Source organism: Nicotiana attenuata, chromosome 1 (genome assembly GCF_001879085.1).
Source record: "Nicotiana attenuata strain UT chromosome 1, NIATTr2, whole genome shotgun sequence".
Taxonomy (NCBI): Eukaryota; Viridiplantae; Streptophyta; class Magnoliopsida; order Solanales; family Solanaceae; genus Nicotiana; species Nicotiana attenuata.
Genome location: NC_031989.1, coordinates 32,600,772 through 32,616,335, shown reverse-complemented (window position 1 = coordinate 32,616,335; position 15,564 = coordinate 32,600,772). Strand labels below are relative to the sequence as shown.

The window sequence follows — 15,564 nt, the reverse complement described above, 5'->3', positions numbered from 1 at the left end:
TCTAAAACCTAAGCCCCCTTCTTCTTTAGATAGGCATAGAATCTGCCAGGATGACCAATTCCTACTCCTACCTTCCTCCTTGGTGCTCCAAACGAATCTTGTAAAGATTTTATGCAAATGCTAAAGTATATTTTTAGGAGGATCCAGGACTGACAATAGGTGTACTGGCATGCTTTAAAGAACACTAGTAATGAGAGTTGCCTTTCCTCCAAATGATAGCAATTTTCCTTTCCAAGCATGTAACTTTGCCTTCACTTTTTTGGTAAGATCATCATAGTACTCCTTCCTTCTTCTAGTGTAGAAAATAGGGCACCCTAGGTATGTGAATGTAAATTGCCCTCTAGTAAAGCCTGTAGTATCCCTAACTGCTTAAAATAAGGTATGTGCAACATTTTTATGCATGGAATAAGAGCTCTTCGATTTTTTAATCAGCTGTCCAGAAATCTGCACATAGCCTCCTAATACTGCCATAATTTTACTGAAAGAGGGAGGATGAGCTGAGGCAAATATAATTGTATCATCAGTATATACCAAATGATTCAAAGGATCAGACCATTTAGGCATGCCAAATCCAGTAAAGGACTTATCTTCAAACAGTTTGTTCAAAGACCTAGATAGAACTTCATCAGATAATATGAATAAGGCAGGGAATAATTGATCTCCTTGCTTCACCCCTCTTGTTGAAGAAACCTGATGTTTGTCCATTAACCAAAACTGAATAGCAATTATTAGAGAGTAGGTTCCAAACCATATTGATAAGTGTTCAGCAAATCCCATTTTCTTAGAACATGCATCAAATATTTCCATGACACCCTATCATATGCCTTTGTCATATCAATCTTTATCACCACATTAGCAGGCTTGCCTCTCTTCCTGATATCAGTGACAATTTCCTGTGTTAGGAGGATGTTTTCAAAGATTCTCCTTCCTTTCACAAATCCAGATTGGTTTGGAGATATATAGCTAGGCAGGAACTTCTCCAATGTGTCATGAATAACTCTTGAAAGCACTTTGTTGATGAAATTACTCAAACTTATTGGTCTTAAGTCTGGGAATGTCTGGACCCTTGGCTTCTTTGGCAGCAACACCAAATTAGTGTGAGTAATGGACTTTGGCAAAGCTGCACCACCATAGAAATGAAGCACCATATTGTGAATATCATAGCATATCACCTCCCAACATGTTTGATAGAAAAGTCCAGTGAATCCATCTGGACCATTGGCACTATCTCCACTTAATTCAAAAACTGTAGCCTTGACCTCTTCTAATGTTGGAAATCTACACAGCTCCAAATTCTGCTCCATGGTCACCATAGTTGGGACATTTTCCAACATAGAGAAATCAGTAAGATCTCCCTCCTTTGAGAACTATCTTTGATAGAATTCAATTGTTGTATTAGCCATCTGCTCTTGATCTTCAAGCCATGTTCCATCTCCATTCTGAATCCTTTTCAATTGCAGTTTCTTCCTCTTGCCATTAACATGGTTGTGAAAGAAACTAGTGTTCCTATCACCCTCAGCAAACCATGTCACTACAGCCTTTTGCTTCCAGTATTGCTCTTCTATACTTAAGTACTTCTTCAACTCTGATTGAGCTTTCTGAAGAACTATCCTATTCTCTATATTTGGCTCCTCCTCAAACAACATCTCCTTTACCCTAACAATATCTTCTAATATAGCTAACTTTTTGAAAATATCACCAAATGTATCCCTACTCCATTTAGACAATGTTGTGTTCACCTTCTTGAGTTTGTGCTTGAACATTAGGAATGGATCTCCAATAAAATCAGCATTCCAATTCTTTTTCACCACTTCCATATATGTAGCATGTATTGTCTAGAAATTCAAGAATCTGAATGGTTTGTAAAATTTGTGGTTTGCTCCCCACATCTCATGATTACTGGGGCATCATCTGATCTAGTTCTTATCAAATGTTCCACTTCAATTGTTGGCATCATATTCTGAAATGGCAAGTTCACAAAAATCCTGTCCAATCTCTCAAATATACACTCAAAATTGGGTCTTCCATTCCACCGTGTAAATGGAATGCCTTTGTACCCTTGATCAAACAATCCACATGAGTTTACACAAAAGGACAAATCATCATATTCAGGAGGTTGTACTGGCAACCCCCCTATCTTCTCATCTTCATGTACTATCACATTAAAATCCCCTCCTACTAGCCAAGGCAACTCCATATCACTTGCCATGTAATATAAATTATCCCACAATTCCAGTCTCTCTAATGCAGAACACTTTGCATAAACAAAAGTCATCATGATGTGCTTCCCAATGTCATGGTGAAATATTTTGACAGTCACCTATTGCTCAGCATCAACAACCAATTCCCATTCCACCACAACATCAAAAAACAACCAAATCTTCCCATTAATGTTCGAAAAAGTTGTCTCCATATTCAACCTTATCCTATATCTTTGTATAAATCCTTTCTTCTGAAAATGGCTCCATCAATGCAATGACAAAGAAATTGTGCTCCTTTTGCATGTTGATCACTCTAGGAAAGTCCTGCTGAGTATTCACAGACCTTATGTTCCAAATCAGTCTCTTGATCATCATCACTTAGTTTGTGAAGCTGCCCTCCTGGGCATGATTCTTGACGGTTGTAGAAGTTCCTTATTCTGAGTCTACTTCTTTGATTTCTTGCCTCCCTTTGCACTGGTTTTAGGTGATAAATCTACCTCTCTTGCCACTTGTTTAAAATTGCCAATAGTTGATTCATCATCTCAATCTTCTTCCATTTGTTGTTGATCCAGGACAACTACATCCACGGGTGCCACATTGTGTGTGACAATGTCATGTAACATCTGCAATGGTGACTTTATAGGTACATTGAGGTTTAGCTACATAGTCTGATCATTGCTTGAACATGCCATAGGCACTGTCTCAATTGCCCCTGATTCCCTAGGTACTATGGCTTGCTCAATCTAATCATGTGCCCTCATTGTTGCCTCCTTCAATGACTCAGAATTGTTCTCCATAATCCCCAGATTCTCCTGCATAATCTTAAATTGTAAATCACAAAAAGAACCTAGGCTAGGGTTCACTATAGCAGAATTCCCAGAAATTACTGTTCCATTGGGATTACTACCCTTCCCATCAACTGTTTGGCGATCTGATCCCACTGTATCCTTCAATACCTCCACATTGACATTCTCATCCTGCTCCCTAAAAAATACTCCGGAATACCATCAACATTTGCCAAAATCTCCCCAGAATTCCTAGATTTTACTGTTCCAGTGGCCTGTTTCTTGGCTAACATTGCATTAGCCGATCCTTCTTGAATTCCAGCTTCTTTTGATGATCCTCTATCACCATTAGCTTCTTGTTGAGTGTCATCTATGTCATTGTCATCGACAATCATATCAGTTGCATTTGTGATCTTCAACTTCTCAACTTCTTCTCCCTATGTTTTCCTTGCATCAGTATTTGAGTGATATGTTTCAATTCCCTTTGAGCTATCATCGAGTGTTTGTGATGGAATTTCTTGACATGAGTAATTAGTAGCGACCTTTATATCTTCACGAGCTGTACCAAATCTTCTAGCCACCCAATGTTCTTTCCTTTCTTAACTCATCTCTACCCCTATTATCAGTAGGACTAGGAGCGGACTCAGCTGCCTTATTCCTTTCTCATGAAGGATTGGTAATTTCTTGTTTTTCCACTGACCTAGACCGATTACCTACAAATTTGACAATCCCTGTAGGAGTAGAATTCCCATTTTTCTCATTGGCCAATACCTTTTCCACTGCTTCTTTTTTCACATGCTTATTTCTTCAAGATTTTGAATCTCTCCTTTAATAGGATTAGAACTTCCTTCTTTCCCAGCTAACCTAATCCCATTGCCATTAGGATAAGGATGGAATTTCCAGAATTTTGCACCTTCTCCTTCTCCTGTACCTTCTTGGCTTGATTATCCCCTTGTTCCTTCTTTTTGTCATTGCCCTTGTCTTCTCCTTTACCTTCAGTAATCCTCAATGTAGTTTGATCACATTCTTCCACTTATAATGCATCAAATTTGTTCTTCATTGCCACTGCATCAACTTTGGCCTTTCCCTTAATTGTCAGCTTCCTTCTCCTTTACATTGTCAATTATATGACCCCTATTATCTCGTTGATACTTATTCTTTCTTGCATGAATCCACTCCTGATTAGCCTTATTTGTGATTGGTTTACCTACCACTTTTCCACTTGACAAAACTTTAGTTGAGTTAGCTACCGTACCAACTTCATCCTTTCCAGTAGTTTGCTCCTCCTCTTTGTCATCATCCCTCTTATGCAATTCTGGACGAATTATCCAGCATTCAACTTCATTGTGCCCTTGCTTTCTACATGTCTTACAATATTTTGGCAAGTAATCATATTTAATCTTCATCCATTTAGACTCCTCCGGCCCAGTCTCATCTTCTTCTTCCACAATCTTAGTCTTTGAGGGAGTTTTGCAAATAAATTCACTTCTACCTTAACTTTAGCACAACTAGGTCTTGTGCCATTTTGTGTAGCCAAATCAACATGAAGTGGAATACCTACTGCCCTTGCAAGTGAAAACACAAATTTTGGGAAGCTAATCCACGCAATAACAATGGGAGTTTCTTCATCAGGTTTCCACCATGGATTCCACTTAGTGCATCGCATCTGCCACATATCACCTTGTGCCTTCAAATAAAAGGCTGGCTTTGGGAGTAGATGAACATAATCCTCTAATAATGATAACCTGATTAGCACATGATTATCTTCAAGAATACCTATAGAACAAGCACCTTTCAACTCACATTGTATAGGTATAACTTTGCACAACTCGTTGATCACTGACTTCCCATAAAAAAATTTACCCAAAACTGCCAGTTGCAAGCCTTGTTTAACGATGAACCGGTTCACTTCCTCCTTTTTCCAACGTATGATAGGTTCTCCATGTAAATACTCCACTGGTTTTATAGGAACGACGACAAGGGTTTACATGGGAGTATTTAATAATTTTGGTTATAAGAGATCAGCGTATTTTTGGATTGGATTTGTGGGTGTAATGGTTGTAGTAGGTTGTGAGGGAGGTGCGGATGACTGACCAGCCCTTCAGGTGGCTGGCTAGTGGTCGACGATTCCGAGAAAGAGCTCGTGAAGCTTTACGTACAGTCTTTACAAAAACCCTAATCGCCAGAGCACTTTTTTGGGAGTTGTTTATCTTCCATTAATTATAATAATTAGTAGTATATTTCACATTTATAATTTTACTATATTTTATTGGAAATAATTAGGTTTATTTAAATTAATTTTTAAAGTATTCAAAGACTAAAAGGCTATAATTGCAATCCTCGATTAAATATACAATGGCTACCATTTAAATTAATTTTGGCCAAATACTAAGCCCAATCCGAAAAATACCTAGTCCAATAACCCTCCCCCCCCTTCTACTTTGGCGATCCATGACCACCTCTCTGAACCAATCTGCTCGCGCCACGTCGCCATCCACCCATACTCACATAAGAAACACACGCATCAGAGCCGTTGATTCATCCGATCAACAGTCCATAATTCAACTGGATTTCCTTTTATTTTTAACGCCTCTCAGTTTTATTCTCAGCCATTGAAACTGTCACGACCCAAACCGATGGGTCGCAATGGGCACCCGGTACCTTACTCAACCGAGTACCAACATAACGTATCTTTTCATGTCATACTATCATAGATAATTGAGTCGGAAGGCTGCCGTGAGATAAGTAGAATACAAAATGTGATACCAACTTATACATAAGGCATACGGGCCCTTAAGGCCAAAATAACCACTCATACACTGAACATAGGCCGACAAGGCCATACAATCTTTTACGTACATGACATCTGTCTACAAGCCTCTAAGAATACATAATTTTCATAAAGGTCGGAACACAATCCCGCCATACCAAACAATACACATCTAAATTATACTAACCAACAAGAAACTCCGAAGCAAATGGAGCGCACCAACATCTTCCGCTGAGCTGATAGCCTACTTGGAGGGCTCTCGACCTGTCTATCATGACCTGCGGGCATGAAATGCATCGTCCCCATGCAAAAGGGATGTCAGTACAAATAATGTACCGAGTATGTAAGGAATGAAAATCAGTAAATAATAGACATGAGAGAAACATGGAGTAAAAGACTCGACATGTACGTTTGCATAGGTCTGTGAATCATTTCATTTTTAAAATGTCATGCATATGCGTATAAATGTCATACCATGCATGGGTATATGTGTTCATAGCATCATCAAGCCTCTGAGGGCATCCGATCATATCATCTCGACCACTATGGGCAAATCATCAACGTATACCAGCTGATCAGGTGGTGGTGCGTATATAACGCCATTACCTTTCCCATATCCCATATACATATACATATATATATATATATATATATATATATATAACGCCATCTGGTCGTGGGTCATAAATGCATGAAATACATATGAAATACGTTAATAAAATNCATACAAACACACCCTAGAGATAAAGTTAAATATTTACAAATGAAAGCGCAACAAGAGGGGACAAGTGTAGATACTGCGGTTAACCCTAGTACAGGTTCAAATCTAGTTCAACCAGGATCACAACCGGAGATAGACGAAGCTTATGAAGAAATGATAGCGGAACTTGGGGAGGATGCTGCTTCGCCCGGAAGCGGTGATGAACAAGCTTCTTTTCCGCCACCACCAACGGAACCTCCTCCGAACCTTGAAGGATTTATGAGATTTGTTAGAGATACAATGTAGAGTATGGTGTAACTTGTACTTTGGCACATCTTCTTTAGTTTTTTTTCCCATTTAATGGTGGTATTAGCACCTTGTTGTGCTCATTCCATTGGGGGGAAGAAGACTAAGAAAGATATGCCATTTTTGGTAATAAAAATTATAAGACATTCCCTTGAATATCTCTTTGCAATATTTGTTTGTCTTTAACTTGCAATTCTTTATAAGCTATAATATATATACATAACACACTATATATACTACAAGAAATTATAATTGAAAATATATATATACATAACATACTATATATACTATATACTATATATATATATATATATATATATATATATATAACGCCATCTGGTCGTGGGTCATAAATGCATGAAATACATATGAAATACGTTAATAAAATCTCTCGGTACGTCATAAGACCATTATGCCTCTCATTAATATCATGAATTAAACTTTACCAACTTACGTATCTTTGAGACCCATGAACAGATGATAGAATAATATGACACATGGGGAATCAAGAAGATAAGCATCTCTAGTATTTCTATGAATAAAGTCATTTATGGAAGTTGTGCATTTGCTCGTTTCATTTGTATCGTATGGATCATGCCAAAAAGAAAGAAGGGATAGCCTTAACATACCTAGAGTAGGGAAAATCCGTATGATATTTTTGAGAAAGATCATACCGGGCTTCTTTAGAGTCACGTTGCTAAGATGCTTAATTAATTTTCTTGCTAGAATCCTTGAATTCTTGAATCCTTGCGTGATATCCACTGATTAACAATAGAAATGGAAAGGGATGATAAGCCAAGTCTTATGGATAAGTTCCGGAAACATAATACCAAAATGTTAATCATCAATTTATAAGCATACTGCATCCAAATGGTTATTCTCCTTTTTTTGTCATAAAATTACCTCTTGGAAATAGTGTCTCTCAAGTGTTCTTTAGTTTATTCTAAAGCACTCCATAAGACTACTGACCCCCTTTTACTAAAATGGTCTATGAGTCACAAAATGTGTAAATTAATCACTTAAGGCATTTGTATGTGGCTGCCACGTGGGTTGATTAAATTCTTATCCAAAGACCTTAGTCTTTATCCTAAGACAGCCACTAATTATTAATTAACTAGGTAATTTCCCATTACCCAATAATTAACCAATTACCCACATATTAAGAATTTTCTCCACTTACTTAAAATACTACTCACTTTTAAGATACCTTTTAAACCTCACTATCATGGTCATGTGGTACCTCGTATGGTACTAGTCCATAAATATCGTGTATTATAGCTCGGACCATATTTTATTCCAAATTGTCAAACTTCGATGAGACTCATTTTCTACGATTCACTTACCCTCTCACCTTCTCAAATTTACTTATCACTTGTTTGAAATAGCATGATGCTTATAATCCCAAAATAAATCTCATTCCCAAACTTACATCGATTAACTTACGATGAAGCTTTAACGTATGAAAATGCGGAATGTAATATCTCATTTTCGGACTTTCATCAATTAACTTATGCCGTACTTTCACGTACGAAAATGTGGGGTGTAACATCATTCCCCCCTTTGGAATATTCGTCCTCGAATTTTGACTGATGCACTTATCATCCTTATAACCCATAGCTCCTGCGAATACTTTAATACTCTTCCAGCCATTTAGGCAACTGTACTTTAAATAAATCCAAAGGCCAAGGCATTTCTGTGACGACCCGGCCGGTCGTCCTAAGAATTAATGCCCCGATCCCCCATTAACTGCTTCCCCTAAGTTCATTCTGCTATGTTGGTTTCCCGGGACGTTCAGTGTTAGGATTCGGAGTGTTTTGGGACACTTAGTCCCTAAATGAGAGCTTAAGTGTGGAAAAGTGGTCTGTAGTCGGAACAGTGTGAAGACAACCTCAGAATGGAAATCCGACGGTTTCGTTAGCTCCGTTAGGTGATTTTGGGGTAGGGAGCGTGTTCAGAATGAATTTTGGAAGTCCGTGGCTCATTTAGGCTTGAAATGCCGAAGTTTGAATTTTATAAGTTTCCGGTCCGATAGTGAGTTTTTGATCCGAGGGTCGGATTGGAATTCCGGAAGTTACAATAGTTCCGTCATGTCATTTGGGATGTGTGTGCAAAATTTCAGGTCATTCGGACGAGGTTCGTGTAGGTTTTTGATCGAAAGCGTGTTTTGTTGGAATTTGAAGTTCTTAGGCTTGAATCTTTGATTAATTCGGGTTCCAGCGTTGTTTTAGGTATTTTTAAGATTGGTACAAGTTTGAATAAGGTATCAGGTGGTATTGGTGCTTTTGGTTGAGGTCCCGGGGGCCTCGGGATGGTTTCGGGTGGTTAACGGATGAATTTTGAAGTTATTGCAGCAGCTGAATGTCCTTCTTCTGGTATTTTTGCATCTGCGGCTTGGGAACCGCGGATGCGGCGCCGCAGAAGCGGCTTGTCTCTTTTTTCCTCAGAAACCGCAGAAGTGGTGCCGTTTCCGCAAAAGCAGAGCCGCAGAAGCGGCTTAGGCATCGTAGAAGCGGAGCCGCATAAGCGCCCAGCTATCGCAGATGCGGCCCTGTTCCTTTTAGTGAAAACCGCAGTAGCGGCTTGATTTCCGCAGAAGCGGGACCGCAGAAGCGGTCCCTTGTCCGCAAAAGCGGATATCCCTGGGCAGAAATAGAAATTTCGAGGGTTTGAGTTCATAAGTTACAAAAATCAATTGAGTGCTCGGGAGAGGGCGATTTTCAGAGGGTTTTGAAGAGAAGACCATTGGGTAATGTTTCTTTGATCCCTCCTAGCTATATTTTATCATTTTCTAGTTAAATCCATCATTAGAATTCGAATTTAGGGTCAAAAATTGGATAGTTTGGGGGAAAACTTCTTAGACCTAACTTTTGGATTTTGAGTGGGCATTTGACCTCCGATTTAGGAGATTTTTATATGGTTAGGGAAAATGTGAAAATTATTCGATTCCGAGACGTTGGCCTGAGGGGCGTTTTGGTCATTTTAACTATTTTCGCGCCTTAGCTTTAAATTTAATAGTGGAATCAGTTATTGCAATAATACTTACGATATGTAATTGAATTGAATAGATTTGGACCATTTGGAGTCGGATACTCGTGGCAAAAGTGTGATTTCGAGTTGATTTTGGTGCCGATTTGAGGTAAGTGGCTTGTCTAACCTTGTGTGGGGGACTTTTCCCCTTAGGATTTTTACTTGATATTTGAGTGCCTTGTACGTGAGGTGACGGGCGCGTACTTGAGCCGACTGATGGAAAAATCCGGTTTTACTTAAGTTATTGAGATTGGTTTCTTTCTTACTTGCCTTATTCTACTTGAAATTATAACTTGTGCTAGATTAGGAAAAACATGTTTAGTTGACTTGATTGCCTAATTGCTCGAGTTGTTTTGACTGTTCTACGTGAAACATGCTAGGCTAGTTCTATCTGCGTTGTGTTTCGTACTTCATTCCTTGGTATATTTCTGGGTGTGGTTGCGCATTTAAATTGGGACTACGGATGTGGGATTCCGGTAGCTCCCCCCTGTTTGCTTACTTTGGGACTACGGGTTCGATTCCCGGTAGACCCCCCTGCACTTTCACTTTGGGACTACGGGTTCGATTCCTGTGTAGATCCCCCTGCACTTTTACTTTGGGACTACGGGTTAGATTCCCGATAGATCCCCCCTGCATATAGATAGTTGGACTACGGGACGGTATCCCGGGAGATCCTTCGGTTTGGCACATGAGTTGGACTACGGGACGGTATCCCGGGAGATCCACTGGACAGTTGAGGAAGGGCTACAGGACGGTATCCTGGGAGACCCTCATTGTTATTCTTGGTATTGAGCTGTAGTCATTCTGTGCCCATTTTGCTCTTTGTGTAGTTGTTATTATTTCGTTACCCTGTCTTATTTCACTGCTGTACTCATTATTTCTGTTAGATTTTCATACTGTTAATTAATATTATATTTTACCTCAGTAGGGCCTTGACCTTCCTCGCCACTACCCAACCGAGGTTAGGCTTGGCACTTACTGAGTACCGCTGTGGTGTACTCATGCCCTTCCTGCGCATGTTTTTCATGTGCAGATCCAGGTACCTCTTCTCAGGCGCACTATCCTTGAGGCGAGGAGATACACGGAGACTTCGAGGTATATCTGCAGCGTCCGCAGACCGAAGAGTCTTCTTCCTTATTCTAGTTGTAGAGTTGTTATCCTATCATACTTTTGATGTAGATATTCTGGAGATTAGAGTACTTATGGTTTCTATTAGCCTGTGTTTCCCGTGAGTTTCCGGGTTTTGGGATTGAGTTGTAGACTTCCGCATATCTTTAGAGTTGTATAGGCCGGGCGGCCTTATATTCAGTTGTTATTTTTCATATGTTCGGTTTTAATTGATTATTCCTCAAGTTAAATTGTTATTCTGCACTGTTAGGCTTACCTAGTTGTAGGAACTAGGTGCCATCACGAGATGTTCATGGAGGGTGAACGGGGGTCGTGACAAGTTGGNCCGAAGTCCAGTAATGAAGTCCATGGTAATCCTCTCCCACTTCCACTCGGGGAGCTCAATCCTCTGAAACAAACCACCGGGTCTCTGATGCTCATACTTGACTTGCTGATAATTCATACACCGGGCCACATACGCAACAATATCCTTCTTCATCCTACGCCACCAATAATGCTGCCGCAAGTCCTGATACATCTTCGCAGCGCCCGGGTGAATAGAATACCGAGAACTATGGGCCTCCGCTAAGATCAACTCTCGAATCCCATCAACATTAGGCACACAAACTCGCCCCTGCAATCTCAAAACACCATCATCATCTAAGGTCACCTTCGTGGCACCTCCATGCTGTACCGTATCTCTCAGGACACACAAATGGGGATCATCAAATTGCCGATCACGGATACGCTCCAATAGAGAAGAACGAGCGACCGTGCAAGCCAACACTCTACTAGGCTCAGAAATATCTAATCTCACAAATCGGTTGGCCAAAGCCTGAACATCTAAAGCAAGTGGTCTCTGGCTGACCGGGATATAAGCAAGACTACCCATGCTGGCGGACTTTCTACTCAATGCATCGGCCACCACATTGGCCTTACCCGGGTGATATAAGATAGTGACATCATAATCCTTCAACAACTCCAACCACCTCCTCTGCCTCAAATTCAAATCCTTTTGCTTAAATAAGTACTGTAGACTCTTTTGATCAGTGAAACCCTCGCACGTCACGCCATACAAATAGTGCCTCCAAATCTTCAAGGCGTGGACAATGGCTGCCAACTCCAGATTATGCACTGGATAGTTCTTCTCATGAATTTTCAACTGCCTCGAAGCATAGGCAATGACCTTGCCATCCTGCAACACTGCTCCAAGCCCAACACGGGAAGCATCACAATAAACAGTATAGGGCCCTGACCCTGTGGGCAGAACCAACACCGGTGCCGTAGTCAGAGCTGTCTTGAGCTTCTGAAAGCTCGCCTCGCACTCCTCTGACCATCTGAACTGGCACCCTTCTGGGTCAATCTGGTCATCGGGGCTGCAATAGAAGAAAACCCCTCCATGAAGCGACGATGATAACCTGCTAACCCCAAGAAACTCTGAATCTCGGTCACTGAAGCTGGTCGAGGCCAATTCTTGACTGCCTCAATCTTCTTCGGGTCCACCTGAATACCCTCTGCTGATACAATATGACCCAGAAATGCAACCGAACTCAACTAGAACTCACACTTCGAAAACTTAGCATATAACTGTCTATCCTTCAGAGTCTGAAGAACCACTCTGAGGTGCTGCTCGTGCTCTTCCTGGCTGCGGGAGTACACCAGAATATCATCTATAAAGACTATCACGAACAAGTCTAGATAAGGCCTGAACACTCGGTTCATCAACTCCATAAATGCTGCTGGGACATTGGTCAACCCAATTGACATGACTAAAAACTCATAGTGCCGATACCGAGTGCGGAATACTGTCTTAGGGACATCAGACGCCCTAATCTTCAGCTGATGGTAGCTAGATCTCAAGTCTATCTTTGAGAACACCCTTGCTCCCTGGAGCTGGTCAAACAAATCATCAACCCCTCGGTAGTGGATACTTGTTCTTTATCGTCACTTTGTTCAATTGTCGGTAATTAATACACATCCGCATCGAACCATCCTTCTTCTTCACAAATAACACCGACGCACCCCAAGGAGAAACACTAGGCCTGATAAGACCCTTCTCTAGCAAATCCTGCAACTGGTCCTTCAACTCCTTCAACTCTGGCGGGGCCATGCGATACTGCGGAATAGAAATGGGCTGAGTGCCCGGAACCAAGTCAATACAGAAATCTATATCCCTGTCGGGTGGCATACCCGGCAGGTCTGAAGGAAAGACATCGAGAAACTCCCGGACAGTAGGCACAGAGTCTATGGAAGGAACCTCTGCGCTGGAGTCACGGACATATGCCAGATAAGCCAAACACCCCTTCTTGACCATGCGTCGAGCCTTAACATATGAAATAACTCTGCGAGTGGCATGACCTGAGGTCTCTCTCCACTCTAGTCGGGGAAATTAAGCCAAGGTCACGGTCTTGGCGTGACAGTCTAAGATGGCATGTTACGGGGACAACCAATACATCCCCAATATGAAAGTCTGCTCCTTTCTGCTCCGAACTACTACTGCTGCTGCTCCTCGAAACCTGGACCTGTGAAAAAATGCACAGAAGTGTAGCATCAACACAACCAACCCCATGTGCTGGTAAGTGTCTGGCCTAACCCCGGCGAAGTAGTGACGAGGCTAGACCGGACACCACATGAACCTGTGCAGCTATAAACATGTGAAACGACGTCCGATTTCGACCAAACTTTACAGAAAGCGCTTAACACATATTTAAGACTTGTACCGGGCGTCGGAACCAAAATACGAGCCTGATACCATAGTCTTTTAATCAATTTTCATTTCCATTTTCCTTAATAATTTCAGATAAATAATTTCACAGAAAAATTCATATCTCGGGCTCTAGACCTCGGAATTCGATTCCGGGCACATGCCCGAGTCCCATATTTTTCTACGGACCTTCCGGGACCATCCAATCTCGGGTCCGGGTCCGTTTACCAAGAATGTTGACCAAAGTCAACTATAATCATATTAATATCAAAATTCTTCAAATTTTTCGCGGAATTCACATATTTCAACATAAAAGCTTTCCGGCTACGCGCCCGGACTACGCACGCAAATCGAGGCAAGTAAAAAAATGAGGTTTTAAGGCCTCGAAAGCATAGAATGGATGAGGAACTAGGTGATGTCCCTTTGGGTCGTCACATTTGATGGTATTTAATCTGAGCCATCGATCTCCCCTTGATCGAACGGCTCAGAACTGAGCCCCATTTTAATATTTAACTGTCCGAACATCACCCCCCTCCCCCTAAACCCGTCTCTCTCGCATTCATCTTCAAAGACCAGTAACCCTAGGACCCAGCCGCCCTTAGACACCAATTCCTCGCCGGCCGGCGGCACCGCTTCCAACCAGGCCCAAATTGACACCATAGAACCTCCATAACTCCCTCATACCATATCCATTACCGTTTTCCCTAGAATTTTTCTGAAAACCTTCGAATCTTAAATCTAAACTGAGCCCTAAAGATCCCAAAAAAGAAAAACCTCAAAGTCGAGATTTTGTTGAAGATTTAGGTTTAGTTTGGCTTTATTCATGTGCTCTTGATAAGAACACACGATTAACGTCAAACTCGGCTTAAATATTGAAGATTCACACTCTCTTTCCAATTCCTTGTTGTCCGAGTCATTTTAGGTATTGTCCCTTTTCTTTTGTTATCTTTTCCTCATTTTGCTTTCATTGTCTTTTTTATCTTCTGCTTCTTTATCTTCTTCTTGATTCCTCTTTATCTTTCTAGTTTCTCCAGAGTCGTTTTTATGCATGTTAGTTTTAAATCTGTTTCTGTAACGACCCGACCGGTCGTTTTTGGAAATTACGCTCCGATCCCCCATTAACTGTTTCCCCTAAGTTTATTTCTGCTATTCTGGTTTGCCGGGACGTTCGGTGTTGAGTTTTGGGGAGTTTTGGGACACTTAGTCCCTAAATGAGAGCCTAAGAGTTGAAAAATGGTCCGTAATCAGAACAGTGTGAAGATGACCTCGGAATAGAAATCCGATTATTCCATTAGCTCCGTTAGGTGATTTTGGGGTTGGGAGCGTGTTCGGAATGTATTTTGGAGGCTCGTAGCTCATTTAGGCTTGAAATGCCGAAGTTTGAATTTTTGAAGTTTCCGGTCCGATAGTGAGTTTTTTATCCAAGGGTCGGATTGGAATTCCGGAAGTCGCAGTAGTTCCGTCATGTCATTTGGGATGTGTGTGCCAAATTTCAGGTCATTCGGACGAGGTTCGGGTAGGTTTTTGATCGAAAGCGTGTTTGGTTGGAATTTGAAGTTCTTAGACTTGAATCTTTGATTAATTCGGGTTTCCGGCATTGTTTAGGTGTTTTCAGGATTGGTACAAGTTTGAATAAGGTATTAGGTGGTATTGGTAATTTTGGTTGAGGTCCCGGGGGCCTCGGGATGACTTCGGGTGGTTAACGGAAGAGTTTTGGAAGTTGAGAAATAGCAGCACTGCTGCTTCTGGTATCTTTCCGCTTCTGCGGCTTGGGAACCGCAGAAGCGGCCTTGGTCGTCGCAGAAGCGAGATTAGCCCTCCCTCTCAGGAACCGCAGAAGCGGTCGCCTTTCCGCAGAAGCGGAACCGCAGGAGCGTTATGTGTCCGCAGAAGCGGACTCTCGTCCATTAAGTGAAAACCGCAGAAGCGGTTGTTTTTCCGCATATGCGGGACCGCAGAAGCGT

The 15,564-nt window shown here is 41.4% G+C and overlaps 1 protein-coding gene across 1 annotated transcript; it reads right to left on the bottom strand.

Annotated features, from left to right (window-relative positions):
• Positions 1,368-2,209, bottom strand: LOC109234673. The gene is made up of 2 exons (XM_019400743.1): positions 1,901-2,209; positions 1,368-1,835 (listed from the first exon to the last, which is right to left on the bottom strand). The coding sequence occupies exons 1-2, from the start codon at positions 2,207-2,209 to the stop codon at positions 1,368-1,370; spliced, it is 777 nt and encodes a 258-aa protein (XP_019256288.1).